This window comes from Mesoplodon densirostris, chromosome 12 (genome assembly GCF_025265405.1).
Source record: "Mesoplodon densirostris isolate mMesDen1 chromosome 12, mMesDen1 primary haplotype, whole genome shotgun sequence".
Taxonomy (NCBI): domain Eukaryota; kingdom Metazoa; phylum Chordata; class Mammalia; order Artiodactyla; family Ziphiidae; genus Mesoplodon; species Mesoplodon densirostris.
In genome coordinates, this window is record NC_082672.1 from 42218534 (window position 1) to 42236294 (window position 17761).

The 17761-nt window shown below is 39.7% G+C and overlaps 1 protein-coding gene across 3 annotated transcripts in view; it reads left to right on the plus strand.

The window, feature by feature from the left end:
* Nucleotides 1-17761, plus strand: part of MAN1A1 (mannosidase alpha class 1A member 1) — a 183606-nt gene that overhangs the window by 130627 nt on the left and 35218 nt on the right. For all 3 annotated transcript variants that reach the window (XM_060114873.1, XM_060114871.1, XM_060114870.1), the window contains 3 exons: nucleotides 5126-5249; nucleotides 8430-8523; nucleotides 17370-17485. In XM_060114873.1, the coding sequence (XP_059970856.1) occupies nucleotides 5126-5249; nucleotides 8430-8523; nucleotides 17370-17485 (334 nt within the window). The remainder of the gene's footprint in view (nucleotides 1-5125; nucleotides 5250-8429; nucleotides 8524-17369; nucleotides 17486-17761) is intronic.

Here is a 17761-nt window from a genome sequence, read left to right on the forward strand (position 1 = left end):
ATTTGCAAACATAAGTAAACATATACCATGCTATATAGAATGTGGGAAATTTTTTTCTTCCAAAACTTGTTAACTCCGTAGCCGCAAGGAATAAGCTGTATTTTGGACTATGAACTTGAAAGGAGTTTGTTTACTGATCAGCTAATCAGAAATTATTCAGACAAGAATCCTCAAGAAATTTCTTTATTGGTCCATTTCCCATTTCGCAGAGAAGAGCAAGCAGCAAGGAAGAGTAAATTGAAAGTCTGTAGCTAATCAAGACTTTAGAACTATTCAATGTTTTGCTTACATATTCATCTGGCAACTTTTTAGAATTGTTTCAGTTCTGTAAATTCTTTATTTGTTGCATTTGATTATATTAAGTAAATAAATGTATTTGTTAATATTCCAAATTGTATCTGGGTAGTAACTATAGCATATAACTTCAGGTACCTAGATTTAAGATTATTCTGAAGGCCTATACCATCCATCCAGAGCAATCCTCCAGCTACTTGATTCATTACAAGCTCTGGCAAAAGAGCAGCTCTCCCACAGGATTCAAACGTGCGTAGAATAGCATCATTAGAAGTGTACTTCCTTCCTCTGGAGCTATTAACCATTCCCAGGAGAGAGAAGGGAAAACACATAACACCCATTGCTTATCAGAGTTACGAGTTCAGTAAATAATTATACCTTCTTGCTTGTGAGTGCAGTAGAATGAGGAAGTATATTATGGCTGCTGCTAAACGACATTCAAATTACAGTCTCTAGAGCAACAACACAGTAATCCACATTTTCAAAAGAATCATAGCAACTCAATTTTTTTTTTTTTTTTTTTCCTGTACATGGGCCTCTCACTGTTGTGGCCTCTCCCGTTGCGGAGCACAGGCTCCGGATGTGCAGGCTCCGCGGCCATGGCTCATGGGCCCAGCCACTCCGCGGCATGTGGGATCCTCCCGGACCGGGGCACGAGCCCATGTCCCCTGCATCAGCAGGCGGACTCTCAACCACTGCGCCACCAGGGAAGCCCGCAACTCAATTTTTTAAAAGACATGTTTCTAATTGCAATTGCCATAATCAGTTATTTTCTGATGCGATGTTTTACTTTCAAAGAATTATTACCTGTGTAGAATAGTGAAATTTTAAATTAAATTAAAAATTGAGACACATGTATTAAATAATACTCCAATTTAAAGTGGAAGAACTGGAGCTTGGAGGAAACCTAAATAAGTGAAATTAGAATGAGAGCAAAGTTTGAAGTTCTATTCCAGGATACTTTAAACCAAATACTTGACAGCTCCCAGTCACGTTAATTGCCTTTTTGTGTCTGTATATATTTCCATATGCTGAGTCATCATTTTGGCTTAAAATGCAGTCATTGTAACAATATTGGCAATATATATATATATATATATATATATATATATATATATATATATATATATATATATATATATATTTTTTTTTTGGCGGTACGCGGGCCTCTCGCTGTTGTGGCCTCTCCTGTTGCGGAGCACAGGCTCCAGACGTGCAGGCTCAGCGGCCATGGCTCACAGGCCCAGCCACTCTGCGGCATGTGGGATCTTCCTGGACCGGGGCACGAACCCACGTCCCCTCCATTGGCAGGTGGACTCTCAATCACCGCGCCACCAGGGAAGCCCAATATTGGCAATATTTAAATGTTCTTCCCTTTCATGCCTGCCTTATGGAACATACAGTTTCTGAACACAAACTGTTATTTTATCTTTAAAATATTTTTCTAAAATATTATTAGTGCTTGTAAAATAAAGATAGAGAACATGATTGCCTTTAAAATACTATGATAGCAGAACTAAAGTTAAAGACATTTAAAATCCCCTATTCTCTCAAATTAAATTCATTTTGAGCCAGAGGTCTAGAAAGCTTAGCCTTTGGTGTCATGGGATGCCCAGGGCACCCTGACTCCCAGACCAAGGGAGCAGAATCTTTCTTGACTCATTTCCCTTTATCACAGACTCACCATATTCATGTCAAATGCCCACTGTCCATATGTATTATTTTATATATGCTGTATTTAAAATGGATACACTGCTGTGTTTAAAATGGATAACTAACAAGAACCTACTGTATAGCACAGGGAACTCTGCTCAGTATTATGTAACAATCTAAATGGGAAAAGAATTTGAAAAACAATAGATGCATGTATATGTATAACTGAATCACTTTGCTGTACACCTGAAACTAACACAACATTGTTAATCAACTATACTGCAATATAAAACAAAAAGTTTTAAAAAATTAAAAAATAAAAATACCAAAAAAAAGAAATTAGAGCCATACAAATATATAGATTTTTCAGTAGACTCATAGAATTTAGAAACAAAAAAGATCTTAGAAATTGTTCTGTGAGTGACCAAAACTTGGTTCTGACTCACTACACATTTGCTGTGTAAGCAGGCAGCCACTTCCCCAACACACAGGTATTTCAGCTGTGATGGCCCATGGCATGTGCCTCATGCTTTTCAGGCCAATCTCCATGTCTTTGCAGCTTTGCCTAAGAAAAGGCAAATGACCTTATTTAATATCTAGATATAATGATGCCCTATCTGATTTCTTGAAACCCTTCCCTGATTTACATTTAAGAGCCAGTGTAACCATTGATCTTATCATTTTACTGAAACACATTAATTTTGTAGATTGGAAGAATGGCAACCAAAGCTATACTTTCATATAAACATATATGTATTCGAAACCCAGCTTCCTTTCTGTTCACATGATATATCCTTTGCTAGTGCTTTTAATGTTTTGCTCCCTATATAATTAGTGATACAGTGCTGTTTTCCTTCTGATATGAATGTGTGCAAAGACAAAGAGATTATATACATATATATATATATATATATGAACCTTTTTAAATTTTTTTTTTAACATTGAAATTTTTTCAGTATATCTCTGATTTTCTCTTGATTAACCACATTAATAGCAGAGAACAGGCTGCATACAAAAGTAATTTGAATTTTACTTAGTACATATACAGCTTAAGTTTCACATCTGAATGTGCTGCCACAGCCTCTAACACCCTGAACTTAAAAAGAACCAGTCCCTGAAGATCTGGAAACTGGGCTGGGCTCCTTGGCATGCCATCCTCTTCCTTCTCCAGGGTGAAGTCATCATTCCCTCTTGCCCTGATATTGTGGCTTTTATAGTTTTCTGGAACATAGAAATTTGGAGTTTTGCTAAATAGGTTTGTTGACTTTGGTCAGTGATGGAACGGTTGGAATAAAAAAATAACATGTCATGACAGCAAATTAGTGACCGATTACTGTATGCATTTGCCATACATTAATAAAATTTGAAAGTAGCTCTTCATCCTATTTGGATGATTGGATATTTCTTTTATCTAAGCCAACGATGAAAATAAAAACTGACTCTCAGTCCCAGAAGTTAATAAATGTAAGGCATTTTCTAAAATAAATGAATATGTGGTTTTCAGATCTCTGTCTTTTATTTCTGTTTATTTTTTATTAGGTTTACTATAAATCCGTGTTTGGGAGCAAAATCTAGATTTTACTCCAGAAAGAAACAGGGAATAAGAGGGTGGCAGCCTACAGTGTCAGATACTAGATTGCCATCATTGTTTTCCTTTTCATCAGCATCCTCAGCATGCCTGTGGCAGAAGCAGTGACAGAACTGGAAGGGTTTACCCAGGGTTGTAAATGTGTAAAATGAAAAACAAAGGGGATAGGAAACCTAGGGGACACCAAGAGCAGTATGTCAATGGGGCCAACTTAGAAAGAGAGGAAAGTGAGAAATCCACAAGCCTGCAAGGTTTGGCTTCAACTTAACTTTGCAGCCTTCTCTCCTGCCACCTTCCCTTCCCCCCACTCACCAGTCTCAGGAGCTACCTCAGGTTCCTGGCTAGCCCTTCTGCTGTGTGTCTCTCTGTGTCCAGATTCTTCTCTCCATTCTTCCCTCACTACTTGTTATTTACCCGTCAAGAATCTACTCAGGACTCGCCTCGAAGAAGCCTTCTGTGATCCCTTCCATGTTGGATTGCATGTCCTGGCCCTAGGTGCTCAGAACGCTTCACACATTTAACTTGGCACTTACTGTATGTGATTGGAATTATTTACGCTTAGGTCTTTCTTTCCCATTACACTATAAGGTCCTTAAGAGTGCTTTATTCATTATAAGGGTCCTTGTAACCCAGTGCCCTGCATAGTCCCTGGCAAAGTGTAGGCATGCAGTAAATGTGAGTCTGAATGAAAACCAAAATGTGGGTTTTCAGCTTTCTGGAAGAGAATTTATTGGTCAGGAGAATCATTGACTTTATTTGAATTATCACCTGTGTTTGACATTTTAAGTAGCTCTCCAGAAATAAACTGTACCCAAGGGTATGACCATGTCTCAAGAGCCACTTTATGTGTATTTGTGTCAGTGTATGTGTAGGACTAACTCTTTTTAAAAAGCATTTCACTAAGATGAGCCACAAGGCAATAATTTTTTAAGCTTATTGCTTTGACCTCTTTCAGATTTGAATCACATAATTTTGTTGAAGTTCTTGAGCGTAGATTAAATAGGTCATGGAATACATGAGTGCCTTAGAAAATAGGTAAAATTGTGTGAAGGGAAACATAAGAAAGGAAGTCTAGTAAATGGGGAGGAAGTTTAAAGCAGGGTGGAATGAGTATATAACTAACGAATATTTGAAATATATCTTATATCCAAGAAAAAGGTTGTATATAATGTGAATGTCTATAAAAGTCCCTGGACTCTCAGACTGAAATTAATTAAAATGTTGAAAGGCTTAATATGGGATATGGAGCATGATAGGGGTGTTTTGGTCTGATTTTGTTTTATATTCTACTTGGAATGGGTATATATCTCTTTATGGCACCTGTACCTTCTAAAATATTTGTTCATCAACAGCAAGCACATAACAACTTCTTTCTGACTTAAGTCAAAAGTCATTTTCAATTTGAAGATAGGAATCAAAGCCTGAAACCAGTAGCCAAAGAAAGCAACACTGGATATGTTAAAATATACAGAGCAAACTATTAGCTGAGGTGCCATTATTCAAACGCTGTCTCTTTCCCTTCTACTACTTAGAGCTGCGAACAATGGAATCATTCTGACCCATGACTCTTGACTTTCTTCTCTTCCTTAGTGGGATCGGAAGGAACTGGCCCTGGGCCTCGGGGGGCAGCAGCATCTTGGCAGAATTCGGAACTCTGCATTTGGAGTTTATACACTTGAGCTACTTATCAGGAAACCCCATCTTTGCCGATAAGGTGAGCTTCTCCAGTATGCCTCGCACTGCAAAAAAGTACTTGTGGGAAACAATATCCCTCTCGGGGGAGGTTTAGTAATACGGAATGTGGAAAAGGACCACCAGTTTTTTTTGTTTGTTTGTTTGTTTGTTTTTTTGCGGTATGCGGGCCTCTCACTGTTGTGGCCTCCCCCGTTGCGGGGCACAGGCTCCGGACGCGCAGGCTCAGCGGCCATGGCTCACGGGCCCAGCCGCTCCGCGGCATATGGGATCCTCCCAGACCGGGGCACGAACCCGTATCCCCTGCATCGGCAGGCGGACTCTCAACCACTTGCGCCACCAGGGAGGCCCCGACCACCAGTTTTAATGTAGCCCTTTATGAAGTTTTGGTACATGCAGCATTTCATTTAACCAAACTGTAAACCATTCTTTTCACGGCACCGTTCTAACTCAGTGCAAGAGGGCCTCGCTTACATGTCTGATTCTCTACACCTCAAGCAAGTAACTTTACGTCTCTGAATTTTTTCCCGTATCTAAAACTATAGTGTTTTGTGGACTGTGTGAACCATATACATGAGGGACTTTTTAAACTCAAAGTGTTGTTGTTTTTTTTTTTTTTTTTTTTTAGAGGTTAAATTTGTTTTTTTTTTTTAAGTGATTTCCAGTTTTTTTTTTTATTTTACAAATTTAATCAGTTATACATATACATATGTTCCCATATCCCCTCCCTTTTGCGTCTCCCTCCCACCCTCCCTATCCCACCCCTCCAGGCAGTCAGAAAGAACCGAGCTGATCTCCCTGTGCTATGCGGCTGCTTCCCACTAGCTATCTACCTTACCTTTGGTAGTGTATATATGTCCATGCCGCTCTTTCACTTTGTCACAGCTTACCCTTCCCCCTCCCCATATCCTCAAGTCCATGCTCTAGTAGGTCTGTGTCTTTATTCCTGTCTTACTCCTATGTTCTTGATGACATTTTTTTTCCTTAAATTCCATATATATGTGTCAGCATACGGTATTTGTCTTTCTCTTTCTGACTTACTTCACTCTGTATGACAGACTCTAGGTCCATCCACCTCATTACAAATAGCTCAATTTCATTTCTTTTTATGGCTGTAAACTCAAAGTGTTTTTACAAATGCAAAGGAGCAATTGAATCAGTTCCTAATTTTCAAGAAACACACCCATCACCCCACCACTCTGCCCTTAGCTTTCACCCCACTTGTCAGCTCCGCTTTACAGCAGAGTTCTTTGGAAGAGTTGTCTGTGTTTGTTATCTTCTCTTCTTGACTCCCACTCCCTTGAATGCTCTCCCGCCGGGCTTTTCTCCCAGCCACACTAGTGAGGGCTGTGTTGCCAGATCCAGTGGTCATTCTCACCTCTCCCTCTCCCTCCCTCTTCCTCCCCATCTTCCTCTCCCTCCCCCTTTCCCTCCCCATCTTCCTGTCCCTCCCCCTCTCCCTCCCCATCTCCCTCTCCCTCTCTCCCTCCCCCTCTCCCTCTTCCTCCCCCTCTCCCTCTCCTTCCCCATATCCCTCTCCCTCTTCCTCTCCCCCTCCCTCTCCCTCTCCCTTTCGCACCCCATCTTCCTCTCCTCTCCCTCCCCGTCTCCCTCCCTCTCCCTCTCCCTCCCCCTCCCCTTCCCCCTCCCTCCCCCTCCCCTCCCCCTCCCCCCTCCCTCTCCGCATCGGCACACTTTATCACTTCCTTCTCCATGGGCATTCTCTGCCCCGGCTTGCCTCCGTCTTTGCCAGGTGCTCCTTCTCAGTCTCCTATATTGGATCTTCTTCATCACCCCAACCTCTAAACATTGGAAAACCCCAGGACTCAAACCGGGGCCTCTTCTTTTTACATTCACTCTCTCCATTATTTCATCCAATCTCATGACTTTACACACTGTCTGTAGGCTGTTAACTCCACAATTGTAATTCCAATTCCAACCTGTCCTCTGAACTCCAGGCTCTATAGCTAAGTACCTATTCAGCATTTCCACTGAAAGGTCTATCAGACAACTTCCACTTAAAATGTCTCAGACTCAGCCCCTACACTGGCTTTTACTCTAGTCTTCATTATCTGGGTAAAGATGCCTCAGTTTACCCAATGGCTCAGACCAGAAATCTTGAGGTCATCCTGGTTCCTCTCTTTTTGGTAAACCTCAGATCCAATCCATCAAGAAATCCTTTGTAGGGCTTCCCTGGTGGCGCAGTGGTTGAGAGTCCACCTGCCGATGCAGGGGACATGGGTTCATGCCCCGGTCCGGGAAGATCCCACATGCCGCGGAGCGGCTGGGCCCGTGAGCCATGGCCGCTGAGCCTGCGCGTCCGGAGCCTGTGCTCCGCGACGAGAGAGGCCACAACAGTGAGAGGCCCGCGTACCGCAAAAAAAAAAAAAAAAATCCTTTGTATCCCGTTACCTGTGCTGCTACCCTAGTCCAGGGATCCATCATCTCTTACCTGGACTGTGCAGTAGCCATCTGAGTACCACTTCCTCCCTTGCCCCCTCAGTCACACTGATCCTGTAAAAACACAAAGTTTTCAATGGCTCTGCGTCACACTCAGAATAAGATGAGCCCACATTATGGTCTGTGAGACCTGCAAGATGTGGGCCCTGGCCACCTCTAGGCTCTCCGACATTCTCCCCTTTGCTTCCTCACCTCCACCCTTGGTGGTCTTGCCAAACCCACTCTTTTCTCAGGGCTTTTTTGTACTTGCTCTTCCTTCTGCCCACGTGCTCTTCCTCCATTGCTCTGCATGACTTACTCCTTCCTTCCTTTAAATTTCTGCTGAAACCCTCTCCCAGTAGCCTCCCCAGACCACCCTGACTAACAGAGTACAGCCTCACCACCTCACATCACTCTGTCCCGTTACTCTTTTGTATTTTTTTCATAGCATTTATTACCACCTGATATATTTATTTGTTTGTTAGCTGTCTCACTCCACTGGATGCAAATTCCAAAATGGTAATGACTTTGTTTATCCACTGATACATCCTAGTTTCTTCTATGGTGTCTGGCATATGGTAGACTGTATTCACTTACAGTTATTATTTTTGTAAGCTGGTGGCAACTCTCTTTGCTCTAATTCTGCATCATTTAAACCAACTTTTTTCTTTCTAACATGGAAAAATGTAATCAAGAAAGAGAGAAGAATGGCACCAAACTTGTTTTTCATATTTTCATAGTAACATTCCATTTTCTATTGTAGGTAATGAATATTCGAACAGTACTGAACAACCTGGAAAAACCACAAGGCCTTTATCCTAACTATCTGAATCCCAATAGTGGACAGTGGGCTCAATGTAAGTCAAAAGTTAAGCATTGTTGATACAGATGAACTTATTTGCAAAGCAGAAGTAGAGACACAGGCGTAGAGGATGGAAGTATGGATACCAGGGGTGGGGGGTGGATGGTGGTGTGATGAATTGGGAGTTTGGGATTGACATATATACACTACTATGTATAAAATAGATAACTAATGAGAACCTACTGTATAGCACAGGGAACTCTACTCAGTGCTCTGTGATGACCTAAATGAGAAGCAAATCCAAAAGAGAGGGGATATAGGGACTTCCCTGGTAGTTCAGTGGTAAAGAATCCGACTTCCAGTGCAGGGGACCCAGCTTCGATCTCTGGTAGGGGAACTAAGATCCCGCATGGTGTGGGGCAACTAAGCCCATGTGCCGCAACTACTGAGCTCATGCGCCTCAACTAGAGAGCGCAAGTGCTGCAAACTACAGAGCCCATGCACTCTGGAGCCCCTGTGCTACAATTAGAGAGCAAAAACCCGCATACCACAACTAGAGAGAAGCCTGCACACCACAACTGGAGAGAAGCCAGCGTGCCGCAAGGAAAAATTCTGATGCCTCAACAAAGATCCCATGTGCCACAACTAAGACGCGACTCAGCAAAAAAAACATAAATAATTAATTTAATTTAATTAAATTAAAATTAAATGAAAGGGGCTTCCCTGGTGGTGCAGTGGTTGAGAGTCCGCCTGCCGATGCAGGGGACACGGGTTTGTGCCCCGGTCTGGGAAGATCCCACATGCCGCGGAGCGGCTGGGCCCATGAGCCACGGCCGCTGGGCCGGCGTGTCCGGAGCCTGTGCTCCGCAATGGGAGAGGCCACAACAGTGAGAGGCCCGCGTACCGCAAAAAAAAAAAAAAAAAAAAAAATTTAAATGAAAAAGAGAGAGGATACATATATATGTATAGCTGATTCACTTTGCTGTACAACAGAAATTAACAATGTTGTAAAGCAATTATACTTCAATAATTAATAATAAAAAAAAGTTAAGAAATTGTTTTAGCTCTTTATGATACCCAGCACTGTTCTAGTAACAGAGGGAAGGAACACCAAGAAAAGCACAAATCTTGTTGGAGAATCTTTAGGAAAGGGGAAAGGGAGCATGGTTCCTTTAATAAATAGGCTTCTGTCATAAGACAGACTGTAAATGTTACCAGGGGAACTAGATTGTTTATTTTTCATGCATAACTATGAGCATGATGATCTGTAAGCGCATTTAAAGCTGTTAATCAGAAAGGGAATATCTGGTCAGGGTACTGTGGGGATGCTAGCCTATAATAAACTGGTTATATAGATAAGAAAATTGTTCCTTTGTGCTAATGACTAGCAGGGTTTACCCAGACTAGCTAGAGTATTCTATTTCATAACATTTTCTCTTTCTGTTTGGCTACAGGATGGGCGAGGAGCCTGAGCCTTTAAGGGTTGAGAAATTGTAAGAGCAAACAGGGTACTTTAGTCAATTTTAAGCCAGCAGATAAAGGCTTCCTGCCAGGGGAACCAACTTTACCGTAGAAGAAAGTATTGTGCTAGAAGCCCTCACTTCAGATCCTTAGGGACTCTGACCAGGCATAGAAAGATTCAGAGTAGCTGAAAGAAGTGTTCTCAAGCTGATTTGGAAAAACAGTGGTAGATTAAGCAGCACCTGAGAGCAAATGAAAAATCCTAAGTGAGATGTCTAGCTGTGCCGCAGATGTTAGCGACGTCTTGAAATTTTACTCTAATTTGAGTTTTTTTCTTTATATTTAAATATGATATTCCTAGATGATTATGCCTCACTGTTACTTTAGAAGTATTTTTCTTAAAGAATAATGTAGTAGAAAAAATGTGCTAAAATCTATGTCTGTGTTAATAATGTCTATGGAAGGCCCTAGCATTGAGACCACAATACCGTAGTCAAGGTTGCCACTTAACCTAAGTGTGGTCTGCAGATCACTAGATGTCCCTGAAATCTCTCAGGGGAGCTACACAATCAAAGCTTAATATATTTTTATAATAACACTAAGACTTTCTTACTGCCTTTTTTACTGTGCTGACAGTTGCAGTTACATTGCAAAAGCAATAGTGGGCAAAACTGCTGAAGCCACAGTGATAGCCATGGCAGAGACACCAGATAGTACTAACACCAGGCATACCTCAGAAACATTGTGGGTTCAGTTCCAGGCCACTGCAATAAATCAAATATCACAATAAAACTAGTCACACATTCTTTTTTATTTCCCAGTGCATATAAAAGTTATGTTTAAGGGGCTTCCCTGGTGGCGCAGTGGTTGAGAGTCCGCCTGCCGATGCAGGGGACACGGGTTCGTGCCCCGGTCCGGGAAGATCCCACATGGCCGCGGAGTGGCTGGGCCCGTGAGCCATGGCCGTTGAGCCTGTGCATCCGGAGCCTGTGCTCTGCAACGGGAGAGGCCACAACAGTGAGAGGCCTGCGTACCGCACACACACACACAAAAAGTTATGTTCACACTATACTGTAGTCCATTAAGTATGCAGTAGTATTATGTCTAAAAAACACTGTATATACTTTAATGTAATAATACTTTATTGCTAAAAAATGCTATCCATCTTCTGAGCCTTCAGTAAATCATAGTAATATCAAAGATCACTGATCACATAGACCATAAAAATATAATAGTAATGAAAAAGAAATATTGTGAAAATCTTCAAACAGAGACACAAAGTGAGCAAATGGTGTTGGGAAAATGATGCTGATAGACTTGCTCAATGCAAGGTTGTCACAAACTTTCAATTTTTATAAAACGAAGTGTCTGCTCTGAAAAGGGCAATAAAGCAAAGGGCAATAAAATGAGATATACCTGTGGTCATATCCTTCACTGCAGATAACAAATAAAAAGATGCCAGTTTCACTCATGAATGCTCTTAATGAAGCAAAAAATTTACTGATTCTAGTAAATCTTAATCATTGAGTACACATCATTGTAATATTCTGTATGATTAAATGGAAAGGACGCTTAAGGTGTTTCTGCTGCATGATGAAAAATAGTGGTTGCCTCATAGAAAAGCACTCGTGTGATTGAGTTGCAAGCTGAACTAGCCGCATGTTGTTTCACAAGTCACCATTTTTACTTGAAAGAACTACTGAAGACAAACTGGTTATTCACACTTGGGTAACTGATAGACGTGGTCGCAAAAGTGAGCACATTGCTTCAAGGAAAACTAACAGTATCTGTGCCAAAGGTAAAACTTGAGCTTCTAAATGAAAATTAGAATTTTGAAAAACTTGGACATTGCCACCATAAGCTTGATGTCTTTCACCAACACTAAAAGACTCTTCTGCTGAGATTGGTGATGATATTAACAAATATGGTTTTTCAATGTTGTATAATCAAATGTATCAACATCTGGAAGATGTGCATAATTCAGTGAACCAATATTTTCCAAATGACCAATGCATGCTGCTATAAAATCATGTGTGAGAAAAAGTGCATTCAAAGTGCAAGATGGCCCAATGGATTTTAATGTAATAGTACAAAAAATAATTGATGTGGTTTCTAACTCCACATTGCAACTGTTAAAAAACTTTGACCACTTGTCAAGTTTTGTTGTAGTACCAAAGAAAAATTACCCACGATTATCTGAAAAGACTATCAAAATACTCTTTGCTTTCCAACTGTATAAATGTGTGAGGCTGAATTTTCTTCATATATTTCGGCCAGAACAACATACAGAAGCAGCTTGAATGTAGAGCAGATATGAAAATCCAATTGTCTTCTAGTACAGCAGACATTAAAGAGATTTGCAAAAATGTAAAATGGTATCAGTCTTCCCACTAATTATTTTTGTTTTGTAAAATGTAACATATTCTTATGAAAAATCTATATATTAATATAATGGGTATATTATTACTTTAAATAAATTAATAAAATATTTTAAATTCTGTTTTAATTTCCAATATGGTAAGTATTGATAGATGTTACATAAACAAGTTATTTAGGCTGCTTATTCGTTTTTGAGAGTGTAAAAGGGTGCTGGGGTTAAAAAGTGTGAGGGCCACTCTAGTATTTGGGATAAAATAGAACCTGAGTAGCTTTCTGAGTTCAAGATAACTAGATAAGATTCTCTGAAAGGAAAAGCGTTTTTAAAGTTCTTCTCACGAAAGATTTCAAAAGTTGAAGAAGAGTCTCTATGATTTACTTTTTTCTTCCTGTGATATAGGATTTAGAGGTCACTATGAAGAGGGACAAAAAGAGTCAGTTGCTCTAGAACATCCCAGCTTCACCTTCTGGGTCACCGATACACTATGTATTTGGCCATGCTTCCTGGTACAAAAGGCCCTTTGTAATTGGATTGTTTATGGGCCAATTCCTGATGGAAAAACAAATAGGGTTCATGAGTCCCCTGTCTCTCTTCCCCCACCCCCATCCTGTGTTCCAGCCACAAGGAAGACACACTTTGTTTTATTCCTTAATCAAGGTCTGCTTGGCCACATCCAGTCTTGGCTTGTGCTGTTTCCTCAGCCCTTTTCCTGCACTTCTGGCTCTACCAAGAACCAGCCCAATCTCCATTTCTTCTAGGTGGCTTTCTTCAAGACACTGCTTGGAAATTGTTAGCACCCACTCCTCTTCCCGCCCCCTTCTTCCTCCTCTGTCCCAACACTTTGGGTACTTTCTTATCACAGTCTTTTCCTAATGATTCATATACGTACACATCTTCCTATGGATCCAAAACTTTTGAGGACAGTGACTTCGTCATATTTGTTAACTCAGCACATAGTATCTAACAGCTAGTAGGAGCTTACTTGAATTTTGTGAATACTCATGCAGTCCGTATCCAATCTGACTTTTTCTGCCTCTGCTTTTAACAATGGTTCTGTTTTTCCTCTCTGAACAATTTGTCTCCTGCTCCTCAATTGTGGCTGAGAGGCAGCGTCTGGTCCTGGTCAGTGATAATATCTCTTGACTGTTGAGGCCAAATATGGGGCTCCGTGTCTTATAAACAGAACAATTATCACCCTTCCTCAGTTAACATAACAACATTATATGTGTGTGTGTGTATCTATAAAATATGGTGTTACTAGTATCATTGGGGGATTGCTTTGAGGAGAGAAGTTGAGATTCAGATGAAGTCTATACAATTAAGAAGTGAAGATACTGAGTATTTAATCCTTTTTGTCTTGATTCTTTTGATATTTTTTTTTCTCTTTTTAAGTATTAGGAATCCTTTTATGTGACCTAATCCTATTGAAAAGAAAAGAATACATTACCCCTTTTATAGAAAAGAAAAGAATACATTACCCCTTTTATAAAAGAACATAATATTTGAGTAGCTATTATACACATTATGTTTAGAACATTTGGGAATAAGGATACCATATATGTTCTTTCTAGAAGTAGACAGTCCTTTCCTGCTGATAAAATCAGGCATGTTCTCTCTTATAGCCACTAAGATATTTACACAGGACTTTGTTGCCAACACAAATAGTCATCCAGACATGGGGGAAGCTTAGTGAGTGATATGCTAAATTATCAAAAAGACCTTTTGTTGTTTCTCCTCTATGTTCCTTTATGTTCCTTTATTTTGATTCTTTCCAAATATAAAAATTTTATAGGTAGGAAAATAGAAAATTAACTAGCACTTAGCAATATTAATTAAAACAAATATGTAAACCCTTTTCCTTTTTTAAAAAAATAACCAAATGCCCAAGCTTGCTTCTTCCTTCTTTATAGAATCATAACCCAAGGGAGAAGAAAATGTAGCTGCTTCTGGCTGTTAGTTTTCAACTCTCATTGCTTTAACCCTAAAGGACATGTCTGGATCATGGCCATCATTTCCTATTACTTCATTTAGTCCCCGTTATTTTGACAGTAACTGGACAGTGATTTGCTTTACCACACATCACTTGCATTTGTCTCCTGCAATCATGTTTATAACAACAGGGCTTATTATCGATGAGATAGTACTTAGTCTATTTAGTTTGTAAATGTCAGAGGTTTCTGTGGCGATTTATTTAGGAAATTGTAAAGGTCACTTCAAACTGCTATTTTAAGGATCAGCCTTACAATTATAAAAATACTAATTTTACATTAAAATTAAAACTGTAATTCTGGACTTTCTGCAAAAGAAAATCCATATTTACTTAAAAACATAGCCCTTCTGGGCTTAATAGGTGTAGTCCTTAATAAGACTGACTTAAAAGAATTTTGCTTTGTTCATCAATTTTTTACTGAGTACCTACTATGTGCAAGATGCTTTTTAGGAGCTGATGTGGACTGGGAAACATAATAGGTCTGGTCCCTGCCCTCCTGGATCATAATCTTATGAAGGAGACAAAAAAAATTTCACCACCTTATGAAAGTGCAGGTGTGGTACACTTGTGCTATCAGAAAGTGTATAATGAGAGAAAGTAGTGGGCATCAGATATGAAATGTGAGTAAGGATTACTAAATGAAGGTAGAAGGAATCAGGGAGCACACTTCAGACAGAGAGAACAATGCCTTTAGAATCCCTGAGGTGGGAAGGAGCCTGAGGGTTTTGAGAAACCAAAAGAGGGACCATATAGCAAGAGGGCAGAGAGCAGATAGAGCAGGACTGATAATATAAAGAAGATTGAGGTCATACAGGGCCTCCCAGGTCTCCAGAGACCCAGGATTTGAGTCTTCATCATTGAAGGCTTCAAGTAAGGGCTGATCTAATTCACATGTTAAAAGGGTTGCTCTGGCATTCATTAATGTGGGAAATAGATTGGAGTGGCACTGCCATCAGAACTTTGTGTGATGATGGAAATGTTCTGTGTCTTCCCTCTTCAGTGCAGTAGCCACAGGCCACATGTATGAGCACTAGTATGGCTGAGGAACTGATTTTTTTTTTAATTTTAATAAGTTTAAATAGCAAGATGCTGTCGCAGTGCAGGAGACCAGATAATTTGCCATTGCAGACTCAGGCAGGGCATAGTGGTAGCTTGGGCCAGAATCATATTAGTGAGGACAGGAAGGAGTAGATGGACTTAAGAGATACATTGCAGGGCTTCCCTGGTGGCGCAGTGGTTGAGAGTCTGCCTGCCGAGGCAGGGGATACGGGTTCGTGCCCCGGTCCGGGAGGATCCCACATGCCGCAGAGCGGCTGGGCCCGTGAGCCATGGCCGCTGAGCCTGCGCGTCCGGAGCCTGTGCTCCGCAACGGGAGAGGCCACAACAGTGAGAGGCCCACGTACCGCAAAAAAAAAAAAAAAAGGGAGAGATACATTGGAGGTAAAATTAGTAGAGTTCGGTAACTCATTGAATATGGGGGTGAAGGAGAGAAGAGGTAAAGAATGACTATTTGATGTCTGACTTGTGCAGACTTGGCAGGATGATGGCGCCACTTAGTGAGAAAGGGACCAAGGCTAAGATAAGGTTGCGGAGGAAAAGAGAATACATTCACTTCTAACCTGTGTTCAATTTTAGGTCCCCATGTCCAAGTGGAGTTATCGGGTGGGACTGAGGAGAAAACTGTCTTGACAGTAGTATAAAAACCAATTTACTTTTGTGTAACTAAATCAACTAATAAAGGTTTTATTTTTTTAATAGATACATAAAGTTAGTTTCGAGTTATGAAACTTCAAATGCAAATTTCCCAAATAAGACTACCTTATTAATGCACAAATTCCTTATGAATTCTAGGAATGATATTTCAAAGAGAGTATGTCTCTGTTTTTGTAGGTAAATATGCTCGAAAAGTAACAGTATTAATTCAAGCGGTAGGCAAAAGAATATGTACATTTAGTGTTATATGTTAGAGAGCAAGTGATTCCAAGTTTGAGACCCTGTGTGGGCTGAAGAATTAGTTGGCACCTTCCAATGTTATAATCTCATTTAGCCCCTCTTAAGCCTCAGTTTTCTCACTTTTAATGAGGATTACCTACCTATAAGTCAAAGACTGTGTGTATAGCAATAATATAAATATGTAGTGGATCTAGCGTAATAAATGACAGTGGAGGGGGACTGTAGGAATGGAGTACATTGATTCCTCCCTATCTGCAGGGGATTGGTTCCAGGATCCCAGGGATACCAAAATTCATGGATGCTCAAGTCCCTTATGTAAAATGGCACAGTATTTGCATATAACCTATGCATATCCTCCAGATACTTTAAATCATCTCTAGATTATTTATAATACCTAATACAATGTAAATGCTATGTAAATACAGTGTAAATGCCATGTAAATAGTACTTGGCTGTGCATGGCAAGTTGAAGTTTTGCTTTTTGGAACTTCCTTGAATTTTTTTTATCATATTTTCAATCCACAGTTGATTGAATCTACTGATGGGGAACCTACAGATATGGAGGGGTGACTATTAAAAAGAAAAACTTCTCCTGCCCTGTCTTCTTTCTTACCGCTCTCAAAGGATTTTGACCTTTTAGATTGATAACACTACAAAACTTATCAAATAATAAAAATTATAATACAAGAAGCTGAGGAGCTTCTGGTTATATTGCAAGCCAGTTTTGTTTTTGTTTTTTTTTTAATTTGATGATACTCATACCTTTGACATAGTTTATTATTGAGAGATAAAGCAATTAAAAATATATTTGAGTATGGTGAAACATTTTAAATCAGTATTTTTACTAAAGAAACAGAGTTAATTAGGGTTAATTATATATTTTTTATCTGCATGTTTACAAAACTATATTGGTAATTATTTAAAGTATATCACATTAGTTAACAGCACATCTGCTCATTTCAGAATATCTTTCTGAAAACAAGAGATTTGTTGGAATTTAAATGTAACATTGAGTTGCAGTTGACTTAACAGTTTTGCATCCTAGTTACTAATATGATTTTACTGCATTATCTGAATTAAAGTCTGAATCAGTCTAAAATTCATTTCCCTCTCTTTGCAGATCATGTATCAGTTGGAGGACTTGGAGATAGCTTTTATGAATATTTGCTAAAGGCATGGTTAATGTCTGACAAGACAGATCTACAGGCTAAGAAGATGTATTTCGATGCTATTAAGGTAAACCCAAATTTAAATCATTGTTGCCACTCAACTAACTTATAACTTGCATTTTAATCAAGCTTTAATGAAAAAATGGAGTACTACCTGAGTGGGTTACAAAATGTTTCCAGCTAGGTAGAGTTCAATATGTGCTAATATAATTATAACAATAATTATCATACTTGATAATGTTTAGTTCTAATATGGCAGTTAAAAGTTTTTTTCATGGTTCAAACCTCAGTTAAGATTCACACATCTGAAAAAGGATATTTTTCTTCAACAAGTATGAGTTCC